This window comes from Triturus cristatus, chromosome 4_2, assembly GCF_964204655.1.
Source record: "Triturus cristatus chromosome 4_2, aTriCri1.1, whole genome shotgun sequence".
NCBI lineage: Eukaryota > Metazoa > Chordata > Amphibia > Caudata > Salamandridae > Triturus > Triturus cristatus.
Genome location: NC_140586.1, coordinates 252352723 through 252374000, shown reverse-complemented (window position 1 = coordinate 252374000; position 21278 = coordinate 252352723). Strand labels below are relative to the sequence as shown.

The window sequence follows — 21278 nt, the reverse complement described above, 5'->3', positions numbered from 1 at the left end:
TACTGTATGTTTATAAGGTCTTTTAAGGTCTAATAAATTTGGTATCATAATAAGAATAAATACATTTAGTGCTTATGAATATTAAAGAAAATCTCTTAATGTGACACAAAGGAAAGGAATAAAGGCTTTTAGGATAACAGCCTATCGGTGCAGTTTTATGCACCAGTAGAGCAAATTGTGCAGCAGTACTAAACAAACTTATGCTTCAAAAACATGTCAGCTCGGATTCCTCACCAGAAGATGCACTCAGAAGACGAAGAAATTTGGATGATCCAGTCAGAAGGCAGGTTGGCTTATCATGGCTAGCCAACAAAAGCATTCCACATTGAATACTGTGGAGCACCTCGTGAATCTGGTTGGTCCATAAAATGCTGCCATTAACGCCGGAGAGGGATAGCACAGTCACTAGCGGTCTGGATGAACCTGCATCAAAAGAGAAAAAAGTGTAAAGTGCCCATAGGGTTTAGTGGTAATCAGAGCCACCCAAGAAAACGGAGGGTCAGGGAGATTTGAGGGAAGAGGAGATTGTGCAGATGCTTCAGTCTAGGAACACAGGATTAGGCACAGCTGATGTGCAAATGCCGGAGTCTGCGCTGCTTACTTCGTCAGAGCAGAAACCGCTGGCAGCATACTAGTTAGTACACCAGGGGAATCTGGAATCTGCTACTGTTTCAAGACATTCTTGAGACTAGAGGTCTCAAATAAATTGAGTTTGAGAAGGCTCTACACAGATTGCATTAAAATGGGTTGGAGAGACCCAAAGACAGAAGGCTCGCTGCCTCACACTTGCTTCGGAAGAGGGGCTGCTCTGCAGTAACCACTTGGTTCTGGAATACGGAGCCGATTCTATGGGAGTGGGAGGCAAGCTTTAGTGTTGGTCCTATGGTGACCCAGTGGCAAGTCTGACGTATGCAAATGTCATTAAAATAACAAACACACAGGAGGAAACAGGTCAACATTACCTTGCGTTGAGTCATTCCTGAATGGGCTGAAGGACAGCAGAATATCTGGCACGCCATCGTTGTTCACATCAAAAATGTCAAGGGGAGACGTCACACCTGCAAAACCACGAAAGGTCTGTTGGGGATGGTCAGTTACTGGTCTTCTCACATATTCACACAGAGAGGGTGATAAGATTCTCCACCATATGAAACAGACAGCCCTCTACTACCACAACAGTAAAATAGTAGGATTTACTATCCTGTAAGACCACAGCTTTCGCCTCTCTTGATGATAGCTTTCACATTACCAAACCACTAAAAGAAAGCATCAGGATGTCAGCTATAGATACTTACCACATCATACGTAAATCTCCAAAGGGATCTCTACCAAGCAGTAACCTTCTCCGGTCGTCACTTTCCAATATTCTGTCGGCAATTACCTCAAACTCAACGGAGAGAAAACGGATGTCCTTATATTTGGGGAAAACAAGGAACTCTGGGGCCCTCAATATTGGCCCTGTGAGATGGGCATTCTTCCCACACCCTCCCGCCAAGTCCGCAACCTGGGTGTCACCATTGATGATTCGCTTAGTATGCACTCCCAAGCGGTCAAAGTAGCTGCCACATGTTTCACCATTCTGAAGTGGCTGGAGAAGGTCATCTGGATGCTACCAGAGCCCACTCAGAAAACTGTAGTCCACGCTTTGATTACGTCAAGGCTGGACTACGGAAATGTCCTCTATTTGTGCTCAAACAAGGAGGTGGTCCAGAACTCCGCTGCAAGGCTTTTGTGCCGGGTACCGAGAGCCGCCTCCATCTCTGGACATCTACATAACCTGCACTGGCTCAGGGTGGAGAACCAAATCAAGTTCAAAGCCCTGAGCTACATGCATAAAATCAAAACAGGTGATGCTCCTCAATACCTCCAATCTCTGGTTTGTCCATACGTCCCTTCTCGCAACCTCCGCTCATCCACTCAGGGGAAATTTGTTGTTCCCAAAATTCAACTTTCCCGGATGGGTGGAAGGTCATTCACATATCTGGGCCCTTCACTCTGGAATGCCTTGCCTATAGCTCTTCGTAACGAAACAGCATACGTCCAATTTCGCAAATCATTGAAGACGTGGCTTTTTAATAAATAACCTGCAAGCCTTTTTTTAATCTCAGTCTCTGATCTGCTTCTGCGCCGGGAAACCCTTTTTGGGTAGCTGTAGCACATTATAAATTCAATAAATAATAATAATAACACTTCAGACCCCACCTCTTCTCCCAGTCTTAGTCTACAGCCTCGCCCTGCCTGTACTCGCGCAAACAAACCCTGGCTACTTGTCTCGCACGACCCCTCTCTTGTCTCACAACGGTCTCTTGCCCTGAAGTAGCCCCCTCTTTCTAGTCCCACAGCAGCCCTCTTCCTCGTCGCAACAGTTTCTAGGGAAGTAGGAGGTCATATACCTTTTTCAGAAATTATCTGCCCTAAGCAGGGAACATTGAGAAAGAATGAGTCAAAAACAAGTTAGTTTTACTAGGTTAACAGATGGGATGCCTCAATTGTTTAGACACAAATGACTGCAATGCCAAGTGACTCCTCAAAGAAAAGTGAGGAGCATGAGCACGGCATGCCTACATTTAGCTTCTAAACTTCCTCCACTCTAACTCAATTCAAGAGTTCTCAAAGCAAGCCTCTCGGTCGATGAGTTAGGAGTATAAATCTGTCCTAAAGCATCATCTGCTACTAAAAGACAAAGAGTAAATACTGCCTCACGCAGCCCACACACAATAGGAATATTTCGATTTGTTGCTGCTTAGTTATAGATATGTAATAAAACATCTGTCTATCTTCGACCGTAATGCTCAAACAACAGATCTTATGATCCAAGCTCCAATATTGTGTATTTTAACTACCCTATTGGCTTACGATGCTGGGTACTATAAAATTATTCAATATGATGGTCTGGCTAATATTTAAATAAGTACATTGTAGCCCACTTCAACTTTCGATTCAAACGACTTGTTTCACAGTGGGAAGAGGTCACTCACATTAACCTAGTGGGAAACAGCCATTGCAACGCAAGTACCGTTACCACGCATAACCTTTACCATGCAGGGTTTTACAATGATTATGCCTTTGCTACAAATTTCGTTCTAAAGGCATGAATGGCAAAGGCATAAGCATGATGAAGGTTTTACAAGAAAATATAAGTATTTTGCGAATTAGCATTACGTATTTAAATACGAAAGGAATTTAGGGCAAGTATGGGTTTTTGAGTGGCAAGGGGTGTAGGGTGGGTATGGGTTTTTTGGGTGGCAAGGGTAATTTTAAGGTTTAGGGTGGGTATGGGTTTTTGGATGACAATGTTATTTTTTAGGATAGTTATGGATTAAGGGGTTGTGGGGTTTTATGGAGATAGAGAGAGAGCTATAGATTTATATATATACCATCAAATATATATATGTACACGCACACGCACACACACACACACACACACACACACACGCACACACACAAAGCATATGCCTTTACCATGCAGACCTTTACCACATACTTAGATTAACTTGTAAAACCTGTACCACGCATGTGCTTTTACTATTCACGCTTTTACAACGAAATTCATTGTAAAGGTATGAATGGTAGGCATAAACATTGTAAAAACATGCATGGTAAAGGTAATGTGTGGTAATGGCATTCGATTTGTAACGGCTGCGTTGTAACATCATGCGTTACATCGGAATGTGTGGTTCCGTCTTACATCCTAACCTAGTTATTAATTATTTTGACAAAAACAAATGTGAGGTTGTCTCGAGTACTGGACTGTTCCCATGAGGCACGGGGTCAGACTGATTTGCATATGGCCATGTCTGAAATGGGGTGGCAGAGTGGGCTAAAGAACGGTGATGGATTAAACCCAGATCAGTTGACTGGGGGTGAGTGCTTGCAATGTTCAACACTCCGTCTATCATTTCCTTTGGTTTTGCTTTGTTCGCCATAAGTTGGCAGGGTATGCTCAGACGTGAGTCCCTTGCTCACTTTGCCACTGGATTCAAGCAAGCCTGGCTGAAGACGGCTGAAATGCCAGAAACCGGTCCTAGGAAGCTTGTTTCCGGTCCAGGGAAGACATGGCTTGGCAGTTCAGGCTGGACTGTTCCCATGAGGCACAGGGTCAGACTGATTTGCATATGGCCATGTCTGAACTGGGGTGGCAGAGTGGGCTAAAGAACAGTGATGGATTAAACCCAGATCAGTTGACTGGGGGTGAGTGCTTGCAATGTTCAACACTCCGTCCATCATTTCCTTTGGTTTTGCGTTGTCTCGAGTACTCCAGAACAGGGAGTCATGTCACCATTCAAAGCCAGGTTTTGCCTTGAACATCTGTTTTTGAAACTTAAAATGACTATTGAAATACATTACTGTCTAGTATTCCAGAGACATAGCTTCTACTTAAGAGTGTTCATTGAAAGTAACTAGTGTCTAATTTATGGACCTAGTGCACTGCTCTTAATTAAAGTAGATAATTCACATTAGCTGACATGCAGGTCTGAATATTAGCCCAGGTTTGCATGTACATCCATACCATGTTCTTCCTTCTGTGCCTTTATGCTTCACCATCCTTTCCAATTGCCTCCGCGGATGTATTATTATTTCCAGCAAACCAAGGTCATAGTATGTATATTTTAATGACTGCTAATACTTTTACTGTACGCTAAACAGTAAAACATTCCACCTCTACTGGGATTTAAAATGGAGAGCCAGGAGTTGAGAGCAGAAAAGACTCAGAGCAACCCTACTTATTTCTTTTCCTGTTTCCAGCTCCAAGATTTGTAGTCAGAATGGAATAGTGAGAGGAGGGACAGAAAGGCCAGGGGAGTCCCCGCCATCCAAAAACGTCCTCAGTCCTCTTACGCTATTAGGACTGACAGACACCTGTTTCCTTCAATTCATATGGAATAAACTTCACGGAGGAAGATATCTGTGCCTACAGTATAGAAAGGAACAATGTAAGTAATAATCCAGGCTTGATGCACAGATATCTTCATCCATTAAGTTTATTCCATATTAAGAGGCCCCCGAACCATCATGCATCCTCCACTCAATCTGCCAGTCACCAACTGCCTTCTCCTAGAATCCAACCATCTCATGATTCTATATACGGAACCAGTCCACCTACGTAACACCACTAGTCAGTGTGTTGAAGACAGACCGATGCAGAGATGCAGCACAGTAAGGGGATAACATAACACCTTAATACACAAGTACATATTAAATCAACAGTTACTAACATGTACATACCTCAGCCCACCACAGTAGTAAACTGTGTATGTGTGTCCTCAAGGGTGTCAGGATGTGATGCCACACTACTGTCACTCCTGATACCTATGTAGATATTTTTGGAAAGGCAAGGGTCTGGACAGCCAAACAGTAGTCTATACTGGTTAGCATCTCTTTCTCCACCACTGTAAAGATCCATTGGTAGAATATCAATTTGCCTGGTGTGGGGAGGTCATTGACGTTTTAGGTTCTGTGTTCCTAATGTCCCTTCTCCCAGCATGTTGGCATCACAATGCTCTCCCCTTCTGTTACAGCGGTTTCAATATCTCAAATAGGTCTGCCGAACGAAGGCATGCTACTACACACTTGCCAGGACTCTGATGCCCGCAAGCTTTAAGTAGCGTTGTAGTAGTGTGGGTATGGGTCCCACGACTCAAGTTGAAGGGGCTGTGGAATCAGCTAGCGAGGGCAAAGGCTTACGTGCTGATGAGGAGGGTCGCTTCTACCTTTGGACGTTCTTACCTAGAGGGTAACCAACCAAATCTTATTGTAAAATTAAAAAATGCCAGAACTGTGTGACAACAATGGTACAAGAGAAGCAATTCAAACAGAAAGAATGGATAGGCTGTTATGGGCAACAGCTGAAGGAACGTTAGGCACAGGCATGAAAAAATGAATGTCTTCAAACATACAGATTTATAATGGTAACTAATAGAATGGAGACGAAAATAAAAGGGGTTATTGTAGATGTAACAGAAAATACCAAGAACAGAAATGCAAAACTGTGCTGCGACCAACAAAGTGAGAAATAAACTTTAACAGAAGGAGTAAATTATTAGCAAACAAAGGATCAGAAACTATAGATTTGGTAATTGAGCAAAATCTTAATTTGTGCAGGCTCTTTCAGGTTGAGGAAAGTTCTTATAAGTTAAGTGACAGAATAAGCATTCCAGTGAGCACTAATGAAAATATCTTAATTTTGATCCCTATTAAGTGGGTGGGGTTAGGGTTCCTAACAACGTCAACAAGTGGGCAAGGAGGGAGGACACCATGAAGAACATACAATCACTTAAAAAAAGTTAGCAGGAAAAAATAGGTTTTCTGAAAACCAAAGCACAAAAAATGCTTTTGGAGATAACTCACAGAAAAGGGGATCTTTCAAAGACACAGCCCATCCAAAATAGCAACAATAGTAACATTATTAACATGGACAAGATTCCCCAACCAACTAAAGGGCTAGAGAAACTGATGCAAAAGCATTAGCTAATAGCATTGTCAAAGGTGTGCCTATGTAATCACAGAAAAAACAGTCCCAATCATTTGCAGTCACAGATCTCCCAAGTGGAAATTTGAAGAAGCAACTATGATCGAGAAGGTCCCATTACCAAACATTAAGAACATCATGAGACAACCAAGTACTTGCTGTCACTGTCCATAGCAGTCACCGCTTACGTTGTCAACATTCCTGTACCTGTTCCTTGTCCTAGGCGGAGGCTCCAAGTGTTCAGCAGGTCTTTCTGAGAACATGGGATGAGGAATGCACACAGCAAAACAAGCACCATGGCAATAATAACAGTGAGCAAGAAGGCAGCTGTCCGCAAACATGGCACCATAGAAGGGACCACCTTTTCTTCTGGATTTAAACCACTGATCATGGATCGGCCTTCAGCGGTATCTTTTGCCACCCGCTGTTTAATTTTCTGCTGCCCCACTTCAATATCGGAATCTGGCTCCAGCCCTTCCTCCAGCCCACTCTTGCAATTTCGGAGTCCATTTTTCTGTATGTTGATCACCAGGTCATCTTCACTCTCGTCACTGTCTGCCTGAGTAAGGGGATCGTATTCTCCAAGGTCATGGCTCTTCTTCCCTGAAGAGATAAAAGAGAGCAAGATTCCTCATTGCTGAAGTAACCAAGGGCACAAGCGCAAAACCACAACTCTTTAGATGCCAACACAGTGAAGTTATCACCAAATACGATACTATTAAAACACATTACAGGTTCTGACAGAACACTCCTTTTGCTAGCCAGCAGCACCTTTATTAGGCAAAAATACAAGCAGTGTCAGGTATTCGGATATATGTAGTGTTTAGAATTCGCAGTCTAACACTTTTGCATCCAGGAAATGGTGGGGAAGCATACATTTATTGTGGATTCTACAGTTGTTATGCCGTTATCTGTCCTAATACTACTTCATTCATTGTAAAAATGTCTTTACACATTTCATTCTCATTACCAATCCGTTGAAGAAAATATTGCAAATATTTTTAAGGACCAAGTTGCTGTCATGATGTTCCTCCCATCAATTTTGGTACAGTCCCACCATGAAATGAAGTAAACCCCCAGACAGCTCCGACAATCCCATGAGTTGAAGACTTACATTATTTTCTCCTCAGGCTTGCTAATTTGGTCTAGGTTTACTTTGTTTATAATAGCACAATGAGAACAATGGTCCCAGCAAAAAGAGCACATAAAGATACAATTACAATTGTTCAAAGAAATAAAAAAAAGTCACAAAACAATCGAGGTCGGTGTTATTTATTCACACTGAACATATAAATACAACTCAAATGAATACAGTGTGCCCATAGGAAGGGAGAAGGTAGAGGGGGTGGGTGAGTAGGATTTAAAGTGATGGTAGAATAGTGAACAAAAGGGAGGTGCAAATCACAATATATAGGGCCTTATGTAGGTGGGCTTGCATTTACCACTTCATAAATACCGAATCATACCGATTCGGTATTTATGAAGTGGTAAATGCAATGTAGGTAATGAGTCGGTAAATATTACCGATTCGGGAAAATTCGGTAATTACCGAATCGGTATTTACCGATTCGGTAATGAGGCATACCTTCCCATTGATGGGAATGTATGCCTCATTACCGAATCGGTAAATACCGATTCGGTAATGGGGGAGCACATGCAAGGGTGGCAGGGTGTCACATTGACACCCTGTTGCACCCCTGATTCGGCCATGTGTGCACATGTGGCGCACATACATGCCCTAAGGGCATGTATGTCTGCCACATTGCACACTTAAACGTGCACAAAAATGCTTTTTGTCACCTATTCGTCATTTACCACCAACCTTTAGTTGGTGGTAAATAACGAATCCCCACACCCACCACACACTCCCCCCTACATCTCATTTCATGATTCGGTATTTACCGAATCGGTAAATTTACCGAATCGGTAATATTACCGATTCGGTAATTTTACCGATTCGGTAAATACCGAATCATGAAATTCTCCCCCTACATCTCAAAAGCCAAAATACCGGTCGGTAACGGTATAATTACCGAAAATCGGCCGTTACCGACCGGTATTTGGCTTCCTACATGAGGCCCATAGTCTCTTATTACAAAGAGAGGCTCATATCTCGAGCCAAATCCATTCACATTTCAAACAAAATAATTAGTAGCCATGCAATGGCACAGTGATCAATCACTGTTGCTCTATGCTGGCTAATGTATTGGCTATCGACGTTTCGACCCCTAGACAGTGTAGGCAGTTACATCCCTTACAGCGGGGTCTTCATCAGGACAAAAGTGGAGGGGGTGGGAGGGGTACTCCGTAGAGTAAGCCCTATCAATGAAGGCTAATGTACGCAGGTGGGCACATAGGCTCCAACGTGAGGAGAGCACAAGGGACACCTCTGCGCTCCACAAAATGACTTCCTCAACGAGGGAACTGGGGCCCTGTAGATCACACTGTTTAATATGCCTTGGATAAAAGGGAGTCCAGCTATGCGCATGAATGGCTCCGTGAATTAGCGCAGTAAAACAACCAATGTCCTAGCCCGCGAAGGAGGATCAACTTTAAAACATTGGTTGTTTTACTGCGCTAATTCACAGAGCCATTCATGCGCTTAGCTGGACTCCCTTTTATCCAAGGCATATTAAACAGTGTGATCAACAGGGCCCCTGTTCCCTCGAAGAAGTCATTTTGTGGAGTGCAGAGGTGTCCCTTGCGCTCTCGTTGTAATAAGAGACTATATCTTGTGATTTGCACTTCCCTTTTGTTCACTACTCTACCTTCACTTTAAATCCTACACACCCACCCCCTCTACCTTCTCCCTTCCTAGGGACACACTATATTCATTTGAGCTTTGTTTATATGTTCAATGTGAATAAATAACGCTGACCTCGATTGTTTTGTGACTTTTTTTGATTTCTTTGAACAATTGTAATTGTATCTTTATGTGCTATTTTTGCTGGGACCATTGTTCTCATTGTGCTACTCTATACCGAGGTCCCAGTGACTTTATCAGGGTTTACCCTTGTTTATAACTACTTTGTTTAGAAAGCTCATCTTTCAGCCCAATGCGGTATCATGGTGCAAAAAACAATTCAAAACACATTCACATTGCAGCTCTCACTTATCAACCTGAAGTACAAGGAAAGCCCAGGTCTTGAGCCACTTCCTAAATCTAAGGTGGTCTCTGATATAGAGTACATCTGAGAGAAGGTTCCAATGTTGCACAGCTATAACCAAGAAGACCTGCCTGCCCATTGTCTTCCATCGAAAAGTAATAATTGTTAGATTCAGATGAAAAGTCAATCTCAGAATCCAGATAGGGCAGTACAGTTTGAAACAAGACCCAAAGGGCAACCTTTTGGGTGAATGAATCGTTTTGTGAACCAGGCACGTGACAAACTTAATTTGCTCCTTTACCATCTGTCAGTGCAATTGTGCAGAAACTGGAGTAATGTCGAAGCTGTGTTGGACATCGCTAGCTAACTTTGCTGCAAAGGTTTGCAGAAATGCAGGTAACCCCAAATAGAGTTACAATAGTGCATCCATGAGGATTTAAAAGCTGTGAGAATTGTAATTTTCAGGGACAGCGTAAATAGGGAAAGCACTTGCTTGAGGCAGTGAAGTTGGAATAAGCAAGTCTTTACCTCCACTGCCACTTCTTCAGTTAAGGTTAGTGCAGCATTGATCTTGATGCCTAGGTTTTTTACCACTAGGGCCAATGATGGAGTGGGACCTAAGCAGGGAGGCAAAAAGTGTCTGGGACTGGCACTTCTAGTATTGTGGGAGCTAGGATTTCAGTTTTGGATCCATTTAACTTTAAGTTAGAATTCATATAGTGTTCTACTCTAATTACACACTAGTTAGAGATCGCTGTGTAATCACCCTTCTCAAAGCTAGGTATTATCTGAGTATCGTCCGCATAGATAAAGTTTAGGCCAAAAGACTCAATTAGGAGGGCTAAAGTGGCTATAGAAGAAGGAAAAAGCTAAGAAAAAGCTAAGAAAAAACGGCAAAAAATAATCACTTTTGTGAGTTAAAAGAACCCTCACTCACCAACCTAGTTGGTGACATGCTTCACCAATCTGAACCAGAAAACTTTTCAGACACATGGTCAGAGATTTTTAAAAAAAAGGGGCTCGTTTCAATGTTATGCACTTATCACCTTTTGTGTGTTTGATGTAATGCCCTAAGTGCCAAGTGTATGCCAGGCGTTGGTCGTGTGCTCGCTGTGCCACTGGAACCAAGCTATACCTGATTGATGAACCCTAATCAGAGCGAAAATGGACTCGGGCTGCTTGTCTTCCTGTTCTGGGAGGAACTCGCCTGGCAGTTTGGGCGGTACTGTCCCTACTAGAGCAGGGTCAAGAGAGAATTAAATATGGCCGATTACAAATCCTATGTTAGGACCAGAGGCGAGGATCATGCTTTTTCTCTCTTCGCTTTATTAAACAGCAGCTCTTTTAAACAAACATTTCTTCAAGCTTCCAGATAAAGCGAAGAAACACTAACAGCCCGGGGAGTCTCTGGGAATGACATCATAATATAACCAATGAGAGTCCAACAGTAGTTTCCGTTCATGGCTTTCTTCGCTGCACCAATTAAGTGCCTCTATAATTACTTTCCTTGTGGGGCTTTGCGAGGGTGGGAGGAGGGCCAGGACTGAACGCAGGAAGCAGAGGGCGATCTACAGGGGCGGGAGGCTTAAATAGGGCCTGGCCCTGCCCAGCCCAGCGGCCTGCCTCCCCCAGCGATGCCCATTGGGGCCTCCCCTCCCCACGACGCGGCCTCTCGAGAGCGGTGGAACAGGGGGAGGGAGGGGGTGGGGGGGGAGGCTCCGACGGGTGGCCACTAGAGAGCTGCCCTGCTGATGTCCCCCTGCGTGGGACGCCGGCAGCGGCATTCTGTTGTTTTGAGTAGATCGCGGGAGTGTCGTTTGCTCCTTCGTGATAGTTTCTGTGGTGCTGCGCCACAGTGTGGTCCTCCACCCGCTAGGTTGCTCTATTCGCCGGCGGTTTCTTGACTCCTCTGAAGCGCCAGTACTGTCCGTTTCAACTGACAGGACCGAGAGCGCGTCGGGAGTTGAAACCGCCGCAAGCCTTGCCTGGGAGACGGACGCTCCTTCAAAAGGGTCTGTACATAAAAAAATTAACGCCCTGGTTACAGAGTCAATACTCTGTTTTTTCGCCTAACAGGGCCGATTTTGTGTTTGCTTCTGTGACCGCGAGGGTCAATAAGGGAATTTAGGTCCCAAGGCTCCTTTTCCCCAATTAACAGTGGCACCATGGGAGCAGTGTTCCCGGGGTTAGAACACCGATTGTGAGGCTCTGCCCACGTTGAATGTGTAACTGCAACCCAGTTGTATAATACCAGCCTGTGGCTGCCACCAACTCTCTCTTGTGAAGGAGGGTTATATCTGAGGCATTGACAGAGGGCTTAAAACCGACCTGCTTATCTTCTCTGAGATACAGGTCCATAATTATGGAAGCCTCAGAAGAGGGTTATGAGGACCCCTTGGACAATCTTCCAATGATGGAGACTTCTACGGCGTGGAACATGCCTCCATTTACCGCACAGTAGATGAAGCCATAGCCACCATGGAGGAGTGCCTGGCCCAGTTAATCGCCAGTGAGTGCGCAAAAAGATGCCAGTCAGCTCCTAGCTCGCCTAGTCCTAATCTTGTCCCACCAATCCCAGCTAACACTGACACTATACCGGCAAAAAGCCCTAGAGAGGACGGGGTGGATGTGGACGCTTTTGAGCGCTTAAGACAAGCCTTTATGGCAAAGACCCTGCCTACTGTACCGCTGACAGAGCCAAAACCCCATGCAGTGGACCTCTCCCCTCATCCCCAGACCCCCAAGAAGACGACCCTTCGGATGAGGAAACAGGCTCGTCCAGGCCTTGGCACCCATCCCCCACCCATACTGAGGTACCAGTTGAGGTCACAATCTGATATGCTGGATCCTGACCAGATCTTACATCCCCGGCAGAATGGGTACCATGTGACAAGGTGGCGCACTATGTGGCAACCGACTGCGTAAACCACTCTAAAGGAAGCACACAGCTGTCTCAAGGCAGAAGGCCCTAGACCTTCATTGGAGGGAAAAGATGGCCACTTTTCTGGCAAAGTTTCTCAAGGATCCAAAAAAAGGAATTGATCCGTCCTGGCGGGCTTGCCAGGATAAGCTTTTAGATACGGTGGGACCCCTGACTAAGATTGTCGACATGGCAGAGGACAAAGCAAACACAAGGAGATGATGGACGGAGTGCTGAAACTTTTCAAACGCTCCACCCCAGTCACAAATCTGGGTTGAATCCATCATCATTCTTTAGCTCACTTTGCCACCCCAGTTCAGACACAGCTATATGCAAATCAGTCTTGACCCTGTGCCTCATGGGAACAGTCCAGCCCGAACTGGGGTGGCAATGATGGATTCAACCCCGATCTGTGACTGGGGGAGAGTGTTAAGTTTCGGCACTCCGTCCATCATCTCCTTGTGTTTGCTTTGTTCACCCTAAATTGGCAGGGTATGCCCAGATGTGGGTCCCTTGCTCACTTTGCCACTGGATTCAAGCTAGCCTGGCTGATGACGGCTGTTAGCCCGAAACCGGTCCCAGGATGCTTGTTTCCAGTCCAGGGAAGACATGGCTTGGCAGTTCGGGCTGGACTGTTCCCATGAGGCACAGGGTCAAAACTGATTTGCATATAGCTGTGTCTGAACTGGGGTGGCAAAGTGAGCTAAAGCATGATGATGGATTCAACCCAGATCCGTAACTCTGGGTGAGTGTCTGAAAAGTTTCCGCACTCAGTCTATCATCTCCTTGTGTTTGACATGGCGGAGGACGCCAAGTCTTCGGGAGCCTTGATTTTCCCGGAAGTTATCTCGGGGTGGGCACAGAGGGCAATTATCTTTTTAGGTAATGCCAACTGCGCACTGTCCATAGAGCGCAGACAGTCGCTACTTATCAAGGTGGACCTGAAGAGGTGGACCTGAAGCTTGGGGGGACCTGCCTGCCTCGGAGTTGGGGGCAGTGGCTCAGAGAGGACTGTTTGGGGAACTTTTTATTAAGGAGCTTGGCAAATTCGTTAATACTTTTACTTCCCTCGATAAGGCCCAGACCTCTATAAAGAAGGTTTTCTCCCCACAGGTTTACCGAAGAGGCCGGCTGTGGCAGGGGCTGGCCGGGTAACCCCCCAACCCTACTCCAGTGGGCAAGGCTCCAGGCGTGGTAACGTTTACCAGGACCAAACGCGCTTTGCAAACTTCTACCCTCCAAGAGGGCAGCGCTTCCGAGCAATAGGCCAGAAGGAGCAATCCGCCAATCATAATACCTGTGAGGTTGCAACCTTCTTCCGGGGTTCAAGTGCGGGGACGTTTAGCTGGCTTCGCCAGAGAGTGGTGCAATTTAACGTCAGACGCCTAGGTCTTGCAATCCACGCAAGGATTCCAGATAGAATTTTATGGAACTCCACACCAAAGGGCCAGGCTGCGTCCAATCCAATTCTCTGCGGATGAAACAGATCTAATAGACACGGAGATACAGGACTTGCTATACAAATGTGCAATTCGGCGCACCACCATTCATCCCAGAGGGTTTATCAGCAATATTTTCCTATTGAACAAAGCAGACTGGGTTGTAGTCCTGTGATAAATCTAAAGGAATTCAACGAATGGCTGGTATATCGCCATTTCAAAATGGAGGGAATTCACCTCCTTCAAGATGCTTTGCTCCCCTCCGATTGACTGGCTCGTCTCGATCTCAAAGATGCTTATCTAGTGATACCCATTTTTCCGCCACATCGGCGCTTCTTGCAGTTCCTGTGGTGCCAGCAGGTGTTCGAAATTTTGAGTCTTCCCTTTGGACTATCCTTGGCTTCCTGGTGTTTCACCAAGGTTCTCAAACCGGCGGTGGAGCCCGTTCAAGGGGGAGGTATCCACCTTATAGTTTATCTGTATGACATGCTGATAATGGCACAGTACCCCACTCAGCTGTCATGCCACCTGCAGACCACAGTGAACCTCTTGGAGAACATAGGGTTTGTAATAAATGAAAAGAAATCCCTCCTGGTCCCGTCTTAATCAGAATCCTTCTTTGGGTTCACGATCAGCTCCGTAACTTCCACCCTCAGTCTACCTTCACGGAAAATGACAAAAATAAGGCATGAGCTACACCACATGTTGGCCAAACCACGTACTTCGCTGCAACAGATTGCTCGTCTCGTAGACCTCCTATCATCATCTATCCAGGCCATATTTTCACGACCCTTACACTATCGGGTCTTGCAACGACTCAAAGCGACCCATCTCCGGAAGGGTCCCATATGTTCCCAGATGGTAGAGCTCACGGCCGAAGTGAGAGACAAGATTTCATGGTGGTTCTCCCACATGGAGGCATGGATTGGAAGAGAGATCTTCGGTTCCGCCCAGGACCTTCTCATAGAATCAGACGCCAGCAGATCCGGTTGGGGCGCTCAATGTGGCGATTTTTCCACAGGAGGATCATGATCTCCTCAAGAACAGTCGTTACACATCAACTGTTTGGAGCTTCTAGTGGGCTCCTTTGCGGTCCGATGGCGGACGAGAGACAGGGCGCAGTCTTGCGTGCTACTCAAGATGGACAAGGTCTCGGCTGTCAGATAAATCAACCATCTCGGGGGTACGTGCTCCAAAGTCCTCTCGAATCTCGTGACCGATTTCTGGCAATACTGCCTAGAACATCAGATGTCTGTGACAGCGGAATAACTTTTGGGTCAAGAGAACCAGGTGGCAGACTGGCACTCCTGCCATCTAAGGGCCTCCAGCTTTTGAAAGTGTGACCCCGAAGTGTTTGAGAGCCTAAAGGCAAGATGGGCCCTGTTTGCATCCTGCCTGGACCACCAGCTGCCCCGGTTCTTCAGCTGGAGACCGGACCCACTGGCGACCCCACCAGATGCTTTTCTGCAGGATTGGGCTCAGGAACAGGTATATGCCTTCCCTCCCTTCACTATGATTACCAGGGTAACGGCTCAGATCAGACGCCAATGGGTAGAGGTAGTTTTGATCACCTCGATATGGAGATCTCAAGTATGGTTTCCGGTTCTACTGGAACTTTCCTGGGATTCTCTAATCCGACTCCACCAATTTCCTTATTTCTTTCTCAATCCGGACGGGACTCCCCACCAGTTAGTTCTGAACGGTACCCTCACCCTGATGGCGTGGTGGATTACAGGGGACGATGGTCGGTCCCAGGACTTTCGCGCCCAGCTCAGAACCTCCTTGACAAGGCCTGGGCCGACAGCACAGTCAAAAGGTACAGGTCAACATGGACCCGATGGACACTGTCTGCGACGGGGTTTCAATCCCTTGGTCGTCTATGTAGTGCAGGTAGTCAACTTCTTGGCAGAGCTGGCAACGGAAGGCCTAGCCTTTCGGTCCATAAATACCTTCCGTTCAGCAATATCTGCTGGACATAACCCAGTTGACAGGGTTCCAGTGGGAACACATGGGCTTGCGTGTAGGCTCCTTCAGGGAATTAGGCTCTCACTGCCACCATCACCAAGGTATTCAGCGCTTTGGGATGTTAATAGAGTACTAAACCTCTTCCTTTCTTGGCAACCAAATAGATTCTTGTTACGTAAAGAGTTGTCTGAGAAATTGGGAATGTTACTGTGTTTAATCTCCTGCAGAAGAGTTTGTGACGTTCAGGCCCTGGATATAACTGGCAGAATATTTTCACCTTCTGGGGTGTCATTCACAGTGTCTAGGAGGACCAAAAGTAGTACAAGGATTATGGAATACCCATCCTTTCCTGACTCCTCCGATACTATGCGTAGTCCAGTACCTCAAAGAGTATTAACTGATGTCTGAAGAATACCGCCCTCCGGGCGAGACACAACTTCTAATTAAGCTAAAGAAACCGCACTCGGAAGTCTCATCACCTACAATTGCAAGATGGCTTAGGTGGGTCATGCAGGAGGCACGCAACGACTTGACCGTGTTTGGAGCCTATTCTACCAAGGATGCAATGGGATCTAAAGCCTTCTCCTTAGGAGCAAGGTTAGAGGACGCTATGAATGCCGCAGATTGGTTGGCAGACTCTACTTTTAAGAGATTCTACTTCAAGCCGGTGCTGGATATTGCTCATTTGGTCGTGATTAAGCCTTGAACCAGCATAATCCTTGCCTCCGATCCTGACATAGGATAAAAATTGTTCCTAACTCTTGTGTAGGAAAGTTTCAATTCTATTAAGGACGCGGAGGCGAGGATTATCCCACCCGGCGAGAAGTAATTCTTCTCCAATGAATCCCACCCTAAGAAAGGCGTTTAGAATGATCTTTATGGACCTAAATGAACAAACGAAGTTAATGTTTTGCTGTACATGATGGTTTAAGACATGTTCCATATTCAGAGTAGCCCTGATCTGTCTCTTGTATTATCAGGTTCGGATGGATCCAAATCGGAACAGTAAGGACATCACTGGGGCATGACTCGTGCGAAGAAAGAGGGGGATCAGAGCCGAGAGAGGACTGTTACACCCTCATGTGGATCCTGATTGGCCATGAAGGGAAACTACTGTTGGACTCCTGGGACTGTTAGTTTTTCAACCCTTTATCTGGAAGCTCAAAGAAGTGTTTGTTTAAAAGAGCTGCTGTTTAATAACACAAAGAGAAACACTGGCACAGGGGCTGTAAGTTTGTGGCATCTTTAGACCTGAACTGCCGACGATAATTCTGTGTTCCAACAGTCTGCTATGAGACCAGTTCTGGGCAGTTCTTCCACTTATTCCACGTCCACTGGTCCAGCCAAGGTGTTTGCTTAAAAGTGATGACAGGAAGGAAGGGTGAACCAGAGAGTCACTTGTTGGGGAAACGTAAAATAAGGTTAACAAGCATTTGCAATGCAATAGGTCTCGCATTTATACGAGTTTGAGCTATTGGCATTGTAAATGACAATGCTTTTTATTTAAGTTTTTTTTTTTTTTAAAACATAAATAAAAGGCACTGTCATTTACAATGCCAATAGCTCAAACTCGTATAAATGCGAGACCCATTGCATTGCAAATGCTTGTTTGACTTGCAAATACTGCTCTTGTGGGACTAAAAAAATTGCACTTCCTTCTGAGACATTCTCCAGCCCAGAGAGTGTGCTGTCGGGAGGTTTCACGTTACATTTTGTGAAGATTTTAAAACCCGTCTGCTGACTAGTTTGGAAGAGCGATGCGGTGTATATTTTTTTGTCGCTGTCATTTAGATTTGTTTTAGCTTTACCAAGGTAATAACCTCGCCTTTACTCTGCCTGCCTTTAGTAGAAATTCCATTATAAATTGCTGCTTCGAACTTCTGAACTCGCAGAAACTTGTGCATAAACATGATAAGGGACCAAGTAATTCTCTGCTTGAAACTTGTTCGCACGCGCATTTTTTCCCTAGTTTGGGAAGGGTGGGGGGAGTTTGGAGAGCCTAGGTTTTAAATGCCCCGCCCACGTACATCTCTTTATGGTATAATGTTGCATGACTGATGCAAAGTACAGGGAAGGCAATAATGACAAACATGTGCAGAGAAAGCTGTGGGGTAAAAACCAGAAGCGCATACCTCAGAAAGCTGCCCTGCCTCCCATTAAAACCTCACTCGTCCATTGGGTGCTCGTTAAATGCACAAGAGAGATTATTTTCCTTTGTGCCATCCCTATGCCTCTCGACACTTTTGAAGCTTGTCTCATCATTCTTTTGATAAAAACTTATCATGGCCTGCAGATGAAGTAATATTATCTTTCGGGGATTACTATCAAACAGGAATTTAAAACCTAATGGTTTTAAACTATTCCTGCTAAACGGTACTATTGAAAGCTATATCAGAGAGAGGGGGGGGGGGGGGTGGGGGGGGGGGGGGGGGAGGGGGGTTGAGTTATGCCAGATGAAAAGTGGGGGGAAAAGGGCATCACGATGAGAAATGACAATAGTTTGTGTAAGAGGGCTGGGTGGGAGAGTAAGGGAGTGTAGCGTGTCAGGAAGCAAAGGCAACAAGCAGGAAGGGGGTGGCAAATGGTGTGCACTTTCACGGCCGCTTTGATGTCCTCAGTGGCCGCGCGGCTCACTGAGGACATCAAAGCGGCCGTGAAAGTGATCACGCAGTGCTTTTCAGGCTGCCAAATGGTGCGCGCGCCCGGCGCACATGCACTGTATTTGGAGGCCTGAAAAGCACTCGTTTGCACTTCCAGATCCCCCTTTAACAAAAGCTCTCGCGAGAGCAGCGCTAAAGCGCTGTGTCAGGCGAGACCTAAAAAAGCAAGGAAAGCTGACAAATGTAATTTACTAGCTTAAGTTGACCAAAGTGATGCAGTACTCAAAGTAGTTCTGTCACAGACACCTTGTAGGTGTATTCATGAAGCCCTCACCCACCAACCTAGTTGGTGGCATGCTTCATCATCGGGCCCACCCAGTGACACCTAGTATGTCCCGGGTGTGCTACGACGCCCGATTACAGCGGAGCTGGTATATTGCTGAGAGTGCAGTGAGGTTGGGTGAATTGTGATTTAAAACGGCTTGGTGGTGGTCCCAGTACCCAAGGGTAAATTAAATTTTAATAACTGGACCGACACCAGCGGTTAAAAGTAAGGCTACAGGACGTGTAAGGGTGGAGAGTTACTGCCCCCTGCGTCCTTCAGATGGTCGACATGTTTCAGCCAGTGCCTTAGAGTATTCTGGCTTTCCTCAGGACCGTTTTTAAAAGGGTGTGGTGAAAATAAAACAGACTTAGTGTTGTGGTACAGACTATGTGATACACTCACTAAGGCGTTTTTCTATGTGTGAGAGGGGGATTCCCTTCTCATGCATACGCTTTGGGTTATTAGCCAAGGCTTCCTGGAGGGAAGCGGTAAGGGGATGACCAGTCTTTCTGGTCAGTGCCTGCCTTGTACCTGTTGTCCCGCCGTCGTCCTCCGATGAGAAGGGAATCCCCCTCTCACACATAGAAAAACGCCTTAGTGAGTGTATCACATAGTCTGTACCACAACACTAAGTCTGTTTTATTTTCACCACACCCTTTTAAAAACGGTCCTGAGGAAAGCCAGAATACTCTAAGGCACTGGCTGAAACATGTCGACCATCTGAAGGACGCAGGGGGCAGTAACTCTCCACCCTTACACGTCCTGTAGCCTTACTTTTAACCGCTGGTGTCGGCCCAGTTATTAAAATTTAATTTACCCTTGGGTACTGGGACCACCACCAAGCCGTTTTAAATCACAATTCACCCAACCTCACTGCACTCTCAGCAATATACCAGCTCCGCTGTAATCGGGCGTCGTAGCACACCCGGGACATACTAGGTGTCACTGGGTGGGCCTGATGATGAAGCATGCCACCAACTAGGTTGGTGGGTGAGGGCTTCATGAATACACCTACAAGGTGTCTGTGACAGAACTACTTTGAGTACTGCATCACTTTGGTCAACTTAAGCTAGTCTTCTTTGTTTAATCACATATAAATCCCTCGGGGACATGGACTAGCTTTCTAGTCCTCTCTCTCCCTCTTGTTACACGCAAATGTAATTTACTACCTGTAAGCCTGTGGGGGGTCAGTGGGGTTTAGCCTTTCCAAAGAATAACGGTCCAAGAAAGGGCAGGAGGAAACTCCATAGTGTCAAAGAGGCCCTATGCCTCTTCTTTTTCACACTGGAATACCTAGGAGAACTCTGCAATTTGCATCTGCAGTCTGGGCCCACTCCAATCCTCCATTTTAAATTCCACTTGCATGTCACACATACAAAATCAATTCCGGCATGACTATGGTAACATGTATCATACCCACTTTATGCACTTCCTCTGCACCCACAAACATGTAACACCAATGTACCACATGGATGAGCAAAGGGCCCTGTTGAAGGAAACTGGCAGACAAAGTTAAAAAGAGGAGAGTCTGGTAGAATGCACTCCATGGCAAGGACAGGTAAAAAGCCCTTTTTACCACTACAAACAGTACTGCTGCCACCACTGTTCACCCTCTATGGCAAAGCAAGTCAACAATAATACTCTAAAAGGACGGCGCACATGGCGTATCCCTCCAGGCCGGACAGCCCTACTACAGGCTTCAATTTATATCACAGTAATGTCTCCAAACCGCAGACATAATTTTTGCGTGTAATGAGGTAAGTCTAAAAAAAAAATTGCTACAGCTTAATATAATGAGCTCAGGACAGGGGCACACATTCTCCAATGTAGTAGTATATAGATCGAGGGGATTTTTTCCGAAGTCTGGGTTAGGAATGCATATTCCTGTTTGCAGATCCAACCCTTGTCTACAGCCTGTTTTGTCAGATTCTCTATTTCGGCTTTCAATCTTACTGACAGATTGTCATCTATTCTTCTGTAATGTGCCTTGTTATCTAGCTGTCTCATTACTTCTGCGTCATACAATGCACTATCCCAGACCACAATCCCCCCACCTTTAGCAGCTGGTTTTATTACTATAAGGGGATTTTTTGCCAATTTTGAGAGTGCAGCCGATTGGTCCCTAGAGTAGTTGTGCCTAAAGTATATTTGTTTTTCATTGAGGGCATCGATCTCTCTAATGACCTGGTCCTCAAAGGTGGCGAGTTGGCTGTTGATGGCTTTCTCTATGACTTTCCCTGGGAACGGGAGCAGGGTCCGTAGTTTTTGAGGTCGGTGGTGTCTCCCGAGGGTTTCTTCAGGAGGGGGTTGACCTCGGCATGTTTCCAGTGGACGGGGAACGTGGCGGTTGCCAGGGAGTGGTTGATGGTGTGGCAGAGCATGGGTGCAATGGTGTCGGCGGCTCTGTTGAAAATGTGGTGGGGGCAGGGGTCCGTGGGGGCTCGGAGTGGATT

The 21278-nt window shown here is 45.8% G+C and overlaps 1 protein-coding gene across 1 annotated transcript in view; it reads right to left on the bottom strand.

The window, feature by feature from the left end:
* FAM234B (family with sequence similarity 234 member B) overlaps positions 1-21278 on the bottom strand; it is a 276924-nt gene that overhangs the window by 172101 nt on the left and 83545 nt on the right. Inside the window, exons 2-4 of the mRNA XM_085601440.1 lie at positions 6677-7072; positions 963-1058; positions 235-423 (exon numbers count right to left, since the gene is read on the bottom strand). Coding sequence (XP_085457566.1) covers positions 235-423; positions 963-1058; positions 6677-7072 — 681 coding nt within the window. The remainder of the gene's footprint in view (positions 1-234; positions 424-962; positions 1059-6676; positions 7073-21278) is intronic.